Source organism: Bos grunniens, chromosome 3 (genome assembly GCF_055505025.1).
Source record: "Bos grunniens cultivar Pamir isolate PY7600 chromosome 3, Bosgru_T2T1.0, whole genome shotgun sequence".
In the NCBI taxonomy this organism is placed as follows: domain Eukaryota; kingdom Metazoa; phylum Chordata; class Mammalia; order Artiodactyla; family Bovidae; genus Bos; species Bos grunniens.
The window spans coordinates 47,633,852-47,652,017 of NC_141167.1; the positions used below are offsets into that span (position 1 = coordinate 47,633,852).

General features: G+C 35.4%; 1 protein-coding gene across 5 annotated transcripts in view; it reads right to left on the reverse strand.

Moving 5' to 3' along the window:
• Nucleotides 1-229: 229 nt before the first annotated feature.
• The window catches only part of NEGR1 (neuronal growth regulator 1), a 1,037,762-nt gene continuing 1,019,825 nt past the window's right edge, over nt 230-18,166 (reverse strand). For all 5 annotated transcript variants that reach the window (XM_086390573.1, XM_086390567.1, XM_086390577.1 and 2 more), the window contains one exon: nt 230-8,991. In XM_086390573.1, the coding sequence (XP_086246699.1) occupies nt 8,867-8,991 (125 nt within the window). In that variant the 3' untranslated portion in view covers nt 230-8,866. The remainder of the gene's footprint in view (nt 8,992-18,166) is intronic.

Below are 18,166 nucleotides of genomic sequence, written 5' to 3' on the forward strand. Positions count from 1 at the left end.
GATCTGAACATATTCAAATTCAGATTTTATTACTAAGAAATTTCTTATGAGAATTCACTATTAACTCTCCACGTCACAGAGCAATGGATGTTTTCTCTCTTTCATTATGTGTGATAAAATGAAATGGTCATATTTTCTTCAGAAAACAGTATGATATAATACCCAAAATCTATTATAGATGAATGTCAATTAAACTTTAAAAGAAATAAGATGAATGACAATTGCAAAATACAGAATAGAAAACTTTATTTGCTTTACCGTATTTAGTAATCTAAGTGTGGAAACTGAAGTCATATTGCAAAGAAAAGGCATTGTTGTTCAATATAGATCTGGGCAGCAGTTTGTACACACACACACACAGTCTTTCTTTGGGAACATTTCCCTATTATTTTTCAGAACAGAAAATACATTGTTAATTTTTCTCTCTCTCTCCCTCCCTCCTCCCTTGCTTCTTCCTCCCTCCGTCCTTGTCATGCTCCTCTTTTCCCTCTTTTTCTTCTCCTTCTCTCTTTTTTCAAATTTAAGGTAAGATTGGCCTCCTAGAGAAAGCATTAGAGAAACAGAGACCTTTTGCTCCAGTTTGGTAGTTGTCTTCTAAATATTCAGATTAACTCTATCAGTTAATTCCTTTTAAAAGTCTCTTCAAAGGTTATATAATCACACTTTCTTGTAGAATGAATGCCTGAAAGGATGTGACATGTGAACATTTTGAGTTATCTGACAAAAATTAAATAATGTCTTCTTATTCTAAACTAAGTTGATTTTTAACATATCCATAATCAACAGATGCTAGATTCTTCTTGAAATGATGCTAGCCTGAGATATTAGCTGAGTACCTCAGTGTAAAAATTGAGATCATTATATAAGTTCTTGTGTTACTTGGTGAAAGATGTATTTCCATCACATATTAAACCATAAAGGTTTTGTTAATGTATTGTTACAATTGAATTATGCGAGAATAGAAATTTGTGAACATACATGCAAGTTTGTCTATCTACAAATTGGAAATACACACTTCCAGGAAAAAAATTATTCCAAGTTAAAAAAAAACCCGTCTTTCTCCTTGTCAACATTTAAAATTATTAGATAGTAAGACTTTCAAAAGCATCATAAACTAGTTACATAGTATCAACAGGAAAAATGTATTTCCAAAAATAAATTTTATTCCAAAAAAAATCTGTTTTTCTCCATATCAGCAATTAAAGCAGGTGCCACCTTCTGATTAATTCAATCACAAGATGTTACTTACACGAAAGTCTTAGCAAATGAAACTTAAACAGAAACTGTTGGCTGCACTGTCATTTCTTCTTCGTTTTTTGAATTATCCAGAACACCACATGGCTGGCTTGGAAGCTTATTTTCCAGATCACTGACAGCAATGTGATTTTGTGTTTGTATGTGTGAGTATGTGCTTTGTTTTGAAAGACATCAGCTTGGAGCAGTTTCAAATATCTGGCAACAATTTCTTAAGGAGTATGTCATAAATAAGCTATTGACCGCATTTTTGGCCAGGTCACTTGTCAAATGTGTAGTAGGGAGATGTTAAGTTTCAGGGCAACTGCAACCTACATTTATGAAAACTATTTATAAAACTACATTTTAGAAAACTATGTAAGAGTTCTATGGATTCTATTGGGTGCAATCAAGAAAATTGCTCTTTTTATTAGCATATTCCAGTCTGTAAAGAATATTGCTTAAGTCCTTTTTCTAAAATAAGGTCCTGAAATTTTCTCAGGAAATTCCATGTGCTTGGAATATTTGCTTAAGCACAATTCAAACCTGCAGGAAGTTGAAGTATGCTGCATTTGGTGTAAAGTTAACTTTTTTGAATGTAAAAAAGTCAAAATTAATAAAGAAACTAACAAATTCAAAGTTCCACTGAGGAACATCATGATGCTTTTAGCAATTCACTTGAAATGAAGGAGGAAAACCACCTCCTTTAACATTTTAAAGCTTTGAAAGCCTAATGAACCATGTTACCTCCTGTAGCGTCTACCAAACCAAAATTTGCAAGGACGAGGTTCATTAGCAGTAAGTGGAAGCAGACCATTCAGTTCAATGGTGTCTTGCAGTGTTTTCAACATTACTGTTGTATTTGGTTGAAGAGATATTGCCGTCTTAACCGTTACTTCATTCTCCTTATTTTTCATAAAAATTCCTATTATCCCAAGAATTAAATGCTCCTCCCTGCAAATGATAAAAAACTTCTTCTTTTAACAAGTGTTCAAAATATATTCACTTTTCAACAAGGTAGATTATTGAAGAATGTCATCCTTGTTATATTTTAATTGTTTATTTCTCCTCTATATGTACCAAACTATTGGGTATTGGTTTGTGATTAAGGAAGAAAATGAGTAATTAGAATACAGAAAATGTAAAATATTAGATATAGATAATGTGGTTTTATCTGAATCATTACAATAGAGGTTATATTATCAAACCTTAAAATATTGGCAATTCATTTAATTCATGTGCTTTTAAGACTTTTGCATCTCATTATTTTAGGGAAAAAGCTGTGTGCATGAAAAACCCAGGCACTCCTTAGCAAACACCCTTGAAGTTTACCTGGTTCTGATTCTATGGGGACTCCACTTTTCACTGCATTTGAACAATTTTACAAGTTGTAATGATAGCAAGGCAAAGTATATCTTGTCATCCAACACATATATGAGTTCTGTTGGTTAAGGTTACAACTTAATTCTTCTCCTTACTCTGGAAGAATCCAGTTTTGCCTCTATAAACATATTAATTTCAATATTCTTAATCTATAAATATTCCTGTTCTTTGGATTGTCCTTTTATCCCGTTGTAACTTCTTGAAAGTGATAGTCACTCAATCATATCTGACTCTTTGCAACCCCATGGACTATAGCCTGTCAGGTTCCTCTGTCCATGCCATTCTCCAGGCAAGAATACTGGAGTAGGTTGCATTCCCTTCTCCACATTGTTGTGACCCAGGGATGGAACCCAGATTTGCCGCATCCTTCATTAATGAATTGATGTGTTCATTTTACATGTATGTGAAAGCTTTGCTTTCTGTTTTTTCAGACTAGAGTGACATTTACAGGATCTGCATTATGTTTCTATTTTGAAAACAAAATGCAAGTGTATTCCTTAGGTTGTATATAGTTTAATTTCTAAAATTAGAATCTTTCTCTCATTCTCCTGCCCCAGCACAAACAGATGTGCATATAATTAGTATTTTGGCATAAATTGGCTCAAACAACATCGCTTAAGATTAAAATCAGTATTCTATTGTGTATTTTAAAAAATGTGTGTATATATTCTACTCACCATTTCTAAGAATTCTGTTGATTGCAGATGCCTGAGGAATAGTCAGTGGGTTATTCAAAACTTGGTAGGCTTTTGCAAAATGCTATATATAAAATATACATATGCTTTATGACAAGAGCCTCCATTTGGTGTGATGGGCCTAATATTAGCAAGGGCTATGTGTCCAGTTGCATACCCAAATTTTTAGATGAGATGTATAATGTGATTCATCTTTAAACCACATAATCTCTGGAGGCTTTGGAAAACAAAGGGATGGCATTAAAGGGAAAAAAAATATCTACATGTAAATAAAGTTACTTGTATATAAATATAAATGTACATATATTTGTTTGTGAAGCTAGTAATGTGGTCATATTTATTTCTAAGGAGGCTCATGGATATTGAAACAAATTGGGAGTATTCTGCATTGCATATTTGGTTCAAATCTGCCACTTAGTAAAAGCATAACCTTCAGCAAGTGACTTAAAATTTCTGAATCTTATTTCATCAATGAGACAATAATAATGTTTTAAAGTACATTTAATGTCTGCTAAATTTTGCCATGGTAAAATTCAAGATAGAGATAGCTGTGACACTTCAGAAGTAATTCTAGCTGACACTGCTGTCTCTGAGCTGAGCAGAAATGAGTAGAATTCTTAGACTGAAGGCCTTGGGGGAGTCATGGTAGTCTTAGGAGAACTGTGGGAGGAGCTTTTAGGTAGAAAACTGAAATCTATTCCTTCTTTCTTCCTTTCCAGGAAGAATGCAAAGTATTCATTTCATTCATTTGCCAGTTTTTTTTTTCTTTTTCTACTATATATGTCAATTTCTAAATATTTTCCATAAATCTGGGATTATTAGGAAAAAGTGCATATGAGTGTGAAGGTGTATGCTTCTTGGAAAGTTCAGGATGAGTACACTGACACTCTGGTGTTTGAATCAAATTACATTATCTTGAATGAATTATTCTTGGAAGTTTTTCTCTTAAAATTTTTAAATTTCTGCCTGCCAGGCAAAAGTAAGTAATTATCTTCCAAGTAGCTGGATGTCATTTTGAAGTATCTGTGTTTTGACCTCTGATATTCAGAGAGAAAAATAGTTCTGCTTCACATGCTAGCTTTCAGAGTCTGAGACTTGATACTTATGTTTCCATGTGATTGTTTGCAGAATAGAAATTACAAAGGGAGAAATAATGAGCCAGAGGGAAAATAAGATGTTTATTTGTGCCTGTTTTTGGTTTTGAAAAGGGAAAGAGATTTGGTAGATATGGTTTTCCCAGAATGGCAATGACACCGATACTGATTCAAAATAGCTTAATGCATCAAGTGTAAATCTTTTTCACAGATTGTTATTTTATCTACCACATTGTTCCCTTTTAATTGCATGATGAGTATAAATGAACAGATTTGGAAAAGAGAGGTTAAATCATTCATTTGGAGTGGCCCTCGTTTTACACAAATGTTACAGCTGTTACAAACTATGGGCTTTCAGTCAAATCACATTTTGTTTGGAAAGCAAGGTGTTTTTATTGAAATAGTATCTGAATGCCTTGAAGTGGAATATACTCCTTGTTTGATACCCAGCAATCTCATGAAATTGTACTCTCTGCCTAACTTCTATAGGCATTTCCATTTTCAGACGGTTAGTCTGTAAAACCAACGAAATTTCATCATCAGTCTGTGTTGCTTACCGTGATGCATTTTTTCTTCTTCAGGCTAGATGTAGTTCAGCTTGTTAGACCTTTGGGGAAGCAGTAACAGAGGGAATGGCCACAAAGTGGATCCTTTTTAAATTGTAGTATCTAACATTTTCATCTTGTGTTGCTTTGGAGTATCTGAGACATGTGAGTGTGGTACAGTGGAAGCAACAGAAAGAAGGGAATAGCAGAAATATATTTACTATTTCTTCCCTTTTCCCTCAAATTAGTAGAATTTTCAAATGAGTCAAGCACATATTTTAATTGATAAACTGACTTTATATTCACCTATTGGAAACAGTACAACATATTTTACATCAGATTATGAAATATGGATGTTTTACTAAAAGACAGGAAGAGCTTGTTCCAGTCTTTAAAGTAAAAACATATTCAAAGGATCTTAAGGCATACCATTTATTCATATTCATATCTATTGAAATACTGTACATCCACATACTTCAATAAATAGTTAAAAACCTGACCTCTTTTTAAATCATTTCTGAATTTCAAAAAACAATTTTTATTGAAAAGATTAAATAGATAACTTTCGGCTGTGTCACAAAGCTAAGCACAATGGATAAATTAACAGTTATTCAGTAAATTTAATCAATATAGATAATCAGCTTTGATAAATTTCTCAGAGTTTTCTGAGTTCACACACTGGGGTATTTATATATATTGTCCTGAATTATCTGGTAATTTTCTCAGTTCTCCAGTCTACTTTCTAGATATAGCTTAAATATTATGATGAAGCATTAATTTTTCAGCTAAGTTTGAACTCCCCAACAGTGGCTTTAAGTTTGATGTTCTCTCTCTCTCAAATCTTGTAGTGTCCCCGCCATAACACAATACTGTAGTTTGGGCAGTACTTTTCATTATACAATTGCTGCATAATAGTAACTCAATGGTGTAACAGGATTTATGTTTCAAATGGGATCATTGTAAATAAAACATAATTACACCAGTTGCAGTTAAAAGAATGCAAGTGAATTATGTCGACTACCCTAATATTCTGGCTCTTCCCTCCCTCTCAGCCTCTCCTTTCTTCTTCCCTCTTTCCTTCTTTTCCTTCCTTGCTTTTTTTCTTTCCCCTTTACCTTTTCCCCCATCAGTCTTTTTTCTTTCTACTCTACTTTCTCAACTGCTTTTTCTTTTTTCTTTCTTTGAAAAAAATTCAGGGGCAACAAAAAGAGTCCCACAAATCGAACCTGTAGAAATATAATGCTGAAATGAATAGCTAGAAAAATTGTTATAGATCAAAAGATAAATCAGTTTCATAAAACTGCTATTTTGAAATTGCAACAATCTTGTACAATCAGGACTGATAAAATGGAGTAATCAGACATTTCAAATGTCCATAAATGTAAAATCATCTACTTGAACATTATATGCAATACATTCACACAAAAAAGCAAATACTGTAGCCTTATTTGAACAATATTGAACTCATAAATACTCATGATTTCACTCTGTCCAGGGGCCTAACAACTAGAAATGCTGCTTGATACAGAAAAACATAGTGAATACCTCCTCTATTTAAAAATGTCACTCAAGAAAATCTCTTCTAACATAAAGGCAAATACATATAGCTACTGAGCTATGACTGTACTTCTGTCACATTCTATGGGAAAAACACCAGACTCCACAAATTCGGAATCATGACAACACTTTGAACTAATTATTTGGTTCATCCATAGTTTATACCTCAGTTTACCTCACATTTACCCTACAAACCTTACAAAGAGGAGGTATTTTTACTCTAGGAAAGCGATCACTGTATAATATGCATTCTTGATCTGTTTCTTTCTCCCAAACAATGGTACTGATGGTTAACACTTCTGTGGTAGCACCACTATTTCTAGTAAGTAGATTATTATGGAGTGTGCCACTTTAAAGCTGCAATACACACAAAAAATATTTTGTAGTTTACTCACCAATTCCACAAAAAGATTTTGAAAAGCAAATCAATAATAATCAAAGTTAAAATGTAATATGTGGTTTTTGTAAAAACCTTTCTTAGTGTATCAGTCAAAATAACATAATAAATTATTACAGTAAATTTAATAGCATTGTGCCATATCATTGCCATTTTGTGGAAATGTTGTATATATATGCCTCCTCATTTAGGATTCACATTTCTAATTAAAATAGATTTATGGTATACTTTGGGACAAAATTTTACTTATATTTTACTTATCTACATTAGATATCTTAAATATCTTGTTTCTAACTATATTAGCAGGTGTTGTTATAACTTGCAAAAGGGAACTATTTGTAGAAATTTCTCTAGGGATAGTAAAATTGGTAACTTTATCAAACTTGCAAATGGCTTTCAAGGCTATAGTCTGTCTTTAGTAAAGAGTAAACCATTGAACTATTCTTGTAATATAATACTTGTAGAATAACAGCATTTTCCTTCAAAAGTGTAGTTTTCATTCTTTGTGATAGAAATAATTTAAAATCCATGATAATTTAGCAATTAATTTATTTTAAGATATTCTTCATCACTTATGGCTTGTCTTCATTTGAACACATCTTACATATACCATGTAAGAAATAAAGCATGATTTTTTTTTTCATTTTAGCTTTGCTTGTTTAAGCTGACATGGCTACAGAGAAAGATTTAACCACAGAATTAGTTATTTCAGGGATTGATCTGCTGCATACTAGGATGGAATATTTGTTATATTTTGGAGCATTTTTGTACAACATGTATGCCAAACTATCAACTGAGTAATGTTTTCAGCTGGAAAATATGCAAAATGCTCCTGTCCACAGGAACACTATATCTAGCATACCAACTTATTTGCCACAGAACCAAATTAATTTTGAACGTTTACCATCTCATTTAATGTTAGGTAATTGGACTTTGTGTCCTTTCTGACAAACTACCTTAAAAATTTTGGCTTGTAATAGTGAAAGGAAAAGATGCTGTATTGCCAGACAATTTTGGATGGACTGTGCTATCATTTTAAAGGGAATTATTTCCCAAAGTGGATCTAACATTTAGCTACAACTAAAGAAATCATACAGTGGATTTACCTGTACTATATTAGTTAAATTGTTTTCATCACAAAGCTGAGCTATCATGGGGCAAAATTCTCAAAACCCTATTGGTAATGAGGGAAGAGATTTTTACAATTTGATAGCTCCTTTGTTCTTTAGAGACAGGATATAGTTAGTATTAACTTTATCATTGTGGTTTATTTTTGCTTTCAAGTTATAGAATTTGGCAAAAACATTTTATTAGTTGGAGATGAAGAGAAAATTATTTTATGAAGGCACACCCATGCTGAACTTACAGGAAAGAGAAGCAGAGCTGCACAGCCAGTTATATTACAAGGATCATTCCTGAAACCTGAATATCATGCGAGCAGAAAAATCTAGATATGTTATATTTTGAAGAAATTATCTGAAGGCAATATTATTTGCTTTTTTATCAAAAAAGAAAAAAAAATGCATCTTTGTAAATGTGGGTTGACTCTTATTGAAACAGGGAAATGAATGCTTGTATTGCAGCCTTAAAGAATCACATATTCACTGCAATATTCGTTTTTTTTGTAAACTACAGCCTGCAACCTAGCAGACCATGACTGAATGCTTTTGAAAAGTTGTAGATTACAAACATGAAATCACAATTAATATCCTCTAAAAGTAATTTCAGAGCTTTCACGTCTTAAAAAAAGGACAATGTGTACTGCTTCACAAGGTAATGTAGCTAATCAAAAAAAGAGTAGAATTAAAGTATTTACATAATGAGCAATTCTACAGAAGGCGATCATCCCCATGTAAGCACTGCTGATTATATCCCACGCTGCTTTTAACAAACTGTACCAGATTGGATCCAGCCATCAGCACTTTCAGAGAATCCTTAAAAGCCTTTTATGGGTCTTTATATTTATTGTAGAATGGCATTCTTCAGGTAGAATAAGCTGGTGAAAGAGGACAGTGTCAACACAAGGTACCAGCAGGAGAAAAGAACGTCAGCGCTCCCGGTAATTCCGTACTGGGCTGTACTTGGAGCTGGAAAGAAATGGAGAAGAATAAATCAAAATCTAATTTGTGTCTTTCAAGATCTTAACAATAATCAAAAGCAGTCGGGTGTTCTGGGGAAAAAACTAGCACTGGAGTCAGACAGATTTTAGATTCACATCTGGTTCTGCTGTATGACAATGTGTGGCCTATTCTACTAACCTCTCTGATCTTCAGTTTTCTCAAGAACAAAATAGAAACAATAAAATCCACCTGGCAGGACTGCAGTGAGAATTTGAGATGAAGCACATGTAGCACATTGCATTAGACTGGACATAAGTACTCAGCAAATATCAGCTAACATTTTTTATCTTATATGCATTGTAACTATTTCTAATAGTGGACAATATTCATTTATGTATATATTTAAAAAATTTTTTATTGAGATATAGTTGAACTATAACAGTGTGTAAGTCTAAGGTGTACAACAGTGTAGATTTGATACACTTGTATATTGCAACATGATCACCACCGTAGCGGTAGTTGACACTTCTATCATGTCACATAATCATTTTGGGGACTTCTCTGGTCATCAGGTGGTTAAGAATCCACCTTTCAGTGCAGGAAACATGGATTTGATCCCTGGTGCAGGAAGACTCCATATGCCACAGGGCAGCTAAGCCCATGTGCCACAGCTACTGAAGCCCACGCGCCCCAGAGCCTGTGTTCCATAGCAAGAGAAGCCACTGCAATGAGAAGCCCACTCACTGCAACAAGAGAGTAGCCCCTGTTCACCACAACTAGAGGAAGCCTATGCGCAGCAACTAAGACCCAGCGAAGCCAAAAATAAGTAAACAAAAGCTTTTTAAAGTACTATCATAAAAATAAAGAATACTGTTATTAAAAAATGATCATTTTTGTGGTGGGAGCAGTTAAGATCTAGTCCTTAGCAACTTTGAAGGTTATATCACAGTATTATTGTCTACAGTTACTATGTTGTACATTAGATCTACAAAACTTATTTGTCTACTGATTGTAAGTTTATACCCTTATTCAACAATCTCTGCAATTTCCCAAGCTCCCAGCCTCTGGTAACACTAGTCTACTCTGTTTTTACATGTTCTGCTTGCTTTATTAGATTCCACATCTAAGTGATATTATATATATATATATATATATATATATGTATGCATTATATGGTTTGGTTTAGTCACTAAGTCTTTCCAACTCTTAAGAGCCCATGGACTGTACCTTCCAGGATTCTCTGTTCCTAGGATTTTCCAGGCAAGAATACTGGAGTGGATTGCCATTTCCTTCTCCAGGAGATTTTCCAAACCCAGAGATTGAACCTGGGTCTCCTGTACTGCAGGCAGATTCTTTACTGGCTGAGATACTAGGGATAGGGCTTCCCCGGTATGTATGTATGTATGTGTGTGTATATATATATATATACACACACATATATATATATAAATACACACACATATATATATATAAATACACACATATATATATATATAAATACACATATATATATATAAATACACACATATATATATATATATATATAAATACACACAGACATATTTGTGGGTCTTTTTTATTGTCCAGATGCTATGCTAAATGCTGAAAAAACAAAGAGATTTTCTCTTCCAAGACCTTTGTATGTGTTTGTGTGAGGAAAGATATCAAACAATTATAATACAGTCTTGGGAATATTAGAACTGCCTGGGCAAACTGCAGTGACACAGAAAATTGTGTATTTAAAATTGCCTGGGCAAGGGGAAGATGATTTAACAGATAGTTTTACCAAAGGGGACCATCATCTGAGTACAGAAAACAATATATTCAAAGGCATGAGGAAAGGCAAGATCATGGCATGTATTCTAGGCTCTAACAGTAGATTAGTGTTGCTGGACTGTGAAGTTTGAGGCCTGGAGTGGAGAAAATTGAAACGGAACTCTAGGCAGATAGAATGAACTCAACTGTATTGAAAAAAATGTTTAGCTTTTTATGCTGAAGGAGAGTTTGAAGAATTTGGAGCTGTTGAATTGTATGACTATATTTATAGATTGGAAAGATCACAATCTTATACATAGAGAGAAACTCCTGTGGGTACTTGGCTAACAGTCATGTTGAATTTTCACTGAGAGATTGTACCTAGTGATTCACCAAGCTTGGGATACCGTGGGAGTCTACTTAACGGATTCCACTTTGTTTCACAAGAGGACTGTTGCCTCTTTGAATGTGAATTATGTTGTGTTCCAGAAACAATGTTGCAGGCATGTTCAGCTCTGCTTGAGACTGGTTCTCATTTACCATAAGAATAATAATAGTAATAATAAAACAACTCCACCAACGTATTTTTAACTACCTCTTCTTAATGAAATCAGGATTTCAAGTACTGTTTTCTAGTAGGAAATGAATAATGTAATGAAAGAACATTGTTTCACCCCCAAATTCATAATTCAAATCTGGAAGCTCTTTTAGTCACACTGAGTTTGAATTGCCAGCAGCTAGTTTTTAATGGAACTTTCACCAATGCCTATATTTTCATGTTACAAGAGGAATAAATTGTGTTGTTTATAACTCTAAGAAATTAAAGGAGATAGAAGATGCCTTGACCCCTGCCAGTGGGGAGTTTTCTTAAAAATGCAATTGTTGATTCCATGTGAGTGAGATTCAAGGGCTAAAACTACTACACTTTAGTAAACAGGTAGCAAAATCAACTATTTGCTGTTTCTCTTTAAATGACAGCCCACTCCAGTATTGTTGCCTGGAAAATCCAAGGACCCAGGAGCCTCTTAGGCTATAGTCAGTCAGTGGGGTCACAAAGAGTCCGACAGGACTGAGCGACTTCACTTTCACTTTCACTTTGCATCACAAATGAGTTTTAAACAATGAGAAGATGATGAAGCAAATAAGTCTATGGTTGAACAGATAGCTTTCAAGTTTTGATATGTAAGAAGTCTAATTTAAAACCATGAAACTACTTAAGTTATTTTCTCTTATTCAGGACTTAGAATGATGTTTTATTTTTTTAAACATAAATAAATATTTAATTGGCCTGTTACCTTCTCAGTGACATCTATTTCATAGTTGTTGCTACTGTTTTTTAGGAATATTGAGTGCAATAAAACCAGTATAATAATAAAGGACTAATAATTAGCAAAGCAAATAAAATGATATCATAAATAAGAAACAGATCTTAAAAGCCAAGCACACAAAGAAAAGATAATATTTTTATTATCATGAAAAATTAAATAGTACATTAATTGAGTAGAGTAAAAAGGACTCTCAAAACTCTTTATTCATCCTTTAAAATGCATTTTGGGTCAATCTTTCCTGAATCCCCTTTGCTTTTTCAACAAGCTGAACAGATTGCCCTATTGTTTCATGAGGTCACAATACATATTCCTTTTAATAAAACTATCATATTGCTTTACAACTATTTGTGTGCATATCTATTTCTTTCACCAGACTATAAACTCTCCTAGGGAATGTTTTGTTTATCTTACTATTTCCAGATACAAAGTCTGGTAAGTTCTGGTACACAGTGGGTACTCAAGAAATATCTATTGAATGAACTATTCAATTAAATAAATAAATAGATTGGTTAGAGTCTTCCCTGATAGCTCAGTTGGTAAAGAATCTGCTTGCAATGGAGGAGAACCTGGTTCAATTCCTGGGTTGGGAAAATCCACTAGAGAAGGGGTAGGCTACCCACTCCAGTATTCTTGGGCTTCCCTTGTGGCTCAGCTTGTAAAGAATCCACCCGCCATATGGGAGACCTGGGTTCAATCCCTGGGTTGGGAAGATCCCCTGGAGAAAGGAAAGGCTAACCTGTCCAGTATTCTGGCCTGGAGAATTCCATGGGTCACAAAGAGTTGGACATAACTGAGTGATTTTTCACTTTCACTTTCAAAAGGAATATATGTCTCTCCTACAAAATAAAATCTTTTTTTTTTTTGTGAAGCAAGCAAGCCACTTGTCTATAAGTTAGAGAATGTACCATATACTTTCATTCATTCAGCAAATATTTATTGAACTAGGTACTAAGGACTATACTAAGTACTGGAAACACAACATATAATAATGTGGGTAAGTTGGCACAGTGATAAAATATCTGCCTGCTAATGCAGGAAACACAGGAGATGCAGATTTGATCCCTGAATCAGGAAGATGCCCTGGAGTAGTAAATGACAACCTATTCCAATATTCTAGCCCGGAGAATCCCATGGACAGAACAGCCTAGGGGGGCTCCAATCCATGAGGTCATGTAGAGTTGGACATGACTGATTACTCATGTACATGTATATATGATTCTTTTATTACTCAATTTCATCTATCTCCAAATATACCCTTTTTGTCATATTCCTTGTATGTGTGTGCTCAGTCAATTCCATCTGACTCTTTGTGACCCCATGGACTGTAGCCTACCAGGCTCCTCTGTCCATGGGGTTCTCTAGGCAGGAAAAAGCTGGCTTACAATTCAATATTAAAAAAACAAAGACCATGGCATCTAGTCCCATCACGACATAGCAAATAGATGGGAAAACAATGGAAACAGTGATAGACTTTATTTTCTTTGGCTTCAAAATCACTGCAGACAGTTGACTGCAGCCACGAAATTAAAAGACACTTGCTCCTTGGAAGGAAAGGTATGACAAAGTTAGACAGCGTTTTAAAAAGCAGAGACATCACTTTGCCAGCAAAGGTCCGTAAAGTCAAAGCTACTGGTTTTCCAGTTGTCATGTATGGATGTGAAAGTTGGACCATAAAGAAGGCTGAGTGCCAAAGAAATGATGCTTTCGAACTGTGGTATTGGAGAAGACTCTTGAGAGTCCCTTGGACTGCAAGGAGATCAAACTAGTCAATCCTTAAGGAAATCAGTCCTGAATATTCACTGGAAGGACTGATGCTGAAGCTGAAGCTTCAATACTTTGGCCACCAATGCAAAGAGCCCACTCATTGGAAAAGACCCTGGAGCTGGGAAAGATTGAAGGCAGGAGGAGAAGGGGACGACAGAGGACAAGATGGTTGGATGGCATCACCTACTCAATGGATGTGAGTTTCAGCAAACCCCAGGAGACAGTAAAGAACAGGGAAGCCTGGCGAGCTGCAGTCCATGGGGCTGAATTGAGCAACTGAACAACAACAAGGGAGACAGATCATGAGGGAGATGATAGGGGAAAATCATGTATCAAACAAACTTTGTAGCATCATCCTCTTGCAGCAAAAGACAGAGAGTATAGTTGAACCTGGGCCCCCAGATATGGTCTTGAATTTGGAGACATCCATCTTTGCCTCTGTGATGGTCAGGTCTGTTGTATGTTCCCTGCCACATTTTTAGTTGCCTTTGAGTATTATACTGCTACCCATCCTAAGTAACATTAGGAGGGAAATGGCATGTGATCACAGGTGTAGTTGGACTATAGTGAGAGTTTGTTTTCCTTCTGAGTGGTATGAGAATCCACAACACAGTTACATGCAGAGGGACTAGCTGACATTTTAAAATATACCCTTGACTGTTCTGTGGACAGTAGATTGTACCAGCATAAGCAAGAGTAGGAGCCCACGTTAGTCCCAGACCTTCAGGGGTTTCCATTGCCTGTTGAGGAAAGCCAAAGTTGTGTGGCTCAGTATTCAGGGGTGTCTGATATTTGGTTCTAGTCAACTTATCCAGACTCATATACACTCTTAGCTTCAGGCACATAAGACATTTTTCTAAACAGTCTTCCCTGTCATTTGCACATACTATATCCTTAAGCCTAAAAGGCCTTACTTCCTATTCTCCTTAGCCACTTACCAAAGTCCTATTCTTCTGTAAAAATTTAAACTAAAACCTCCCTCATAAAGCCCACCTAATCTAATAACAATTTTTAATCTCCTATCTGATTTCATAAATACTTCCATTTTTACTTATGTGTGTGCTGAGTCACTTCAGTTGTGTCTGACTCTTTGCAACCCTATGGACTATAGCCCACCAGGCTCCTCCATCCACAGGATTCTCCAACCAAGAATACTGGAGTGAGTTGCCATTCCCTTCTACAGGAGATCTTCCCAACCCAGGGATTGAACTTGCTTCCCCTCTGTCTGCTGCATTGGCAGATATGTTCTTTACCTCTAGCAGCACCTGGGAAGCCCTTTATGACAAGGGGGAATGTTCTATAACTTCATTATGCTTATAGACCAGTAGAAGAGAAATATACACATATCTTTCTACATATATATAATTTACTTTTATAATAAAGATATGTGTATCTTTCTCTTCTATTGTACTATAAGCATGATGAAATTATGGAACATTCCTCCTTGTCATGTGTGCATTTTTATCTTATACCAAATGTGTTTAAAAGGTGTATATTGGGGAAACATGGGGAAATATTCTTAAAAATATGATTTGTTTAATTTAATGCAACTTTGATAAAAAACCCTATTTCAATATTTATTGCTATGATGTCTTACTTTTAAGGCAAAGTGTAAAAGGAAGAAACTCTTCTGTTTTTCTCCTATATCTGTTTAATTGTCTTTGATTTCAAGGAGAAGAATAAGGAAAAGAGATATTTAAATCAAGAAAGAGAAGAGAAAGACAAGGGAAGGAAAAGGAAGAAGAAAAAAGGGTGAAGTTTTAAAATAAAGAGAGAGAATGGGAATACACAGCCCTTGAACAATGTGTTAGATGCTTTCAAGTTTGCCATTTTATTTAGGCAAAAGAAGAGAAAGAAGGAATGAAATGGCATATATCAAGGGTGCTACTTTGGTGTCATTGAATAATCAAAATTTAAAACAAAAAATAGAAAAGGCTTCCCACTTTCTTAGTAAAGCTAAAGACATTCTAGTTTTAAAATATAATGTGCATAATACATGGACTATAGATCCAGAGGACTTTGGTTCAAAGTCTAGCTCCACCTTTTTCTAACTAGAGTCACTTGGGCATGTTTCTTAGCTGTGCTTAGTTTAGCATCCTCATTAGCAAATAAGGACTGGTACTGATAGTATCTCAAAAGTGATTGTGAAGATTAAATGTGTTGATACACTTAAAACACCCAGTGCAACATCTAACACAGGATAAACACTCCTCAAGTATTATCTAAGCACTATCAATTTGCTCATTCATTTAGCAAGTTGAACATGTGCTATGTGTGAGGCATTCTCTGAATCCATGAACAAAACAGAAGTGGCTCCTGTCCCCATAGAGCTTTCTCTTTAGCTTGAGTTGTTTTCCATGGAATAAGGCTGTTTTACTTCATTCCTCACCTATACTTGGTTAAACCAATGTTTCTATGGTCTTACAAAGCTGTCCTCCATTTTATCTTATAAAAATATTTATTTTCTTTATTATCTTGACTTCTTTCAGAGGACTTGGATGCCAATTACTGCAAGATAATTGGCTGTTTCTTCTCTTTGCAGGCTCCTTGAAGGCAGAGAGTATGACCCTCTTCCATTTCTTCTTTTCCTCTATCTTTTCTCAAGAGTAACAGTGTGACACATGTCCTTGGGCGTGGAGTCATGGCTCATCTAATGCCAAGCTTGGTGACAGAAAGGCTTTGAGGCATGAAGCAGAGTGTGCCGGCTATATGGAGGGTCCAGGCCTTTGGGATTTCTCCCAGTTGCCAACAGGATGATCCAATCTGGGCTTTAATACATATCTTACATCTTGTCTAATTATGATTATCACTCCCAATTACTTACAGCTGCTGCATATTATTTTCAGTCTTGGCAGTTTTCCCTTGTATTGCTCTAGTTTTTATTTTTAGGCAAAAGCAAATGTAACTGTGAAATATTTAGTTTGGTATAATACCAATTACTTGCCTAGGCAATTTCCTTAAATTACTGAAGCTTTAACTAAACTAACTTTGAGTCATATTTTTAAGATTCTTGTTGCAATCTTAGGTAGAGTTATTTAGCTACGTTAACTTTGCTTCCATAAGAAAAATCTGGCCTGAACTTGCATTTTACTGAAACCTTAAACCTTAATGGAAAGTGATTGATTTACACCTAAATTAGATTTTTAAATAAAAGAGAGTGATTCAAAAGAGTGCATATTAGTTTACTGAGAAATTATGCAACACTGATTCAGTCTAAATATAGTACAACTCATACTGTGGGAGTAGTTTGCTTGAAATATTAGTTTAATCTTTTCTTTAGCAGTATCCACCCCTTAACACCATCAGCAGGTGTCAGGGATAACACATCAGAAGCTCAGATCACACCCAGTTTTTTTACACCATTTAATTCTGCCTAAATACTGGGCAGCAATTTGGGGATGAGAGGAGCACTGAGATATGCTTTACAACCGGATGTACAACTTTTGATTACAGTGTCTGGATGAATCAGACAAGTCTCAGCATCAGCAACATCATCTAATTATTCCTTTCTGAGCTATTTCTCTCTTAGGCCCACACCCTAAGAGAGGATGTATTGCTTTAAAGACACAGCACAAAACGCGTCTTATCAGGAACCATGACTTATCTCACACCTATGGAACAGCTATCTCTGTGTGGGGGAGGACTTTGTGTCATTACAGCATGTTCCCATACTGGGACCCTCCAAAATCTTCTTCCTCCCTTAGGCTTGGACTTGAGTAATGCTTGAGAAGCATAGCTGTCATGCAGTAGGGCTACCAATGTAGAGATTTTCAGATGTTTTTACTCAACATACCTTTTTTGTGCCATACACTGTTTCCTGAAATACAGAGAAATAAACATAGCATAATCCATTTTTCAAGCAGCTCTCAGTCCTGCAGAGTAAGGCTTAATTTGTGAGTTCTTACCACAGCAACCCACTCCAGTACTCTTGCCTGGAAAATCCCATGAACAGAGGAGCCTGGTAGGTTATGGTCCATGGGGTCGCAAAGAGTCGGACATGACTGAGCGACTTCACTTTACCGCAGCTAGGGCTTCCCAGATGGCTCAGACAGTGAAGAATCCATCTGCAATGCAGGAGACCCAGTTCCATCCCTGGGTCTGGAAGATCCCCTGGCAAAGGGGAATGGCTACCCACTCCAGTATTCTTGCCTGGAGAATTCCATGGACAGAGGAGCCTGGTGGGCTATATGTATGGGGTTGTAAAGAGGCAGACATGACTAACACTTTCACTTTCACGTCACCATAGCTATAGCTCCACTCAGAGGAGAGAAAGACTTGGATAACTGACTTTGAATTCCTGTTAGTCAGCCTTTTTTATTTTCTTTAGAAGGAATCAGGCTAACAAGGGCACACTG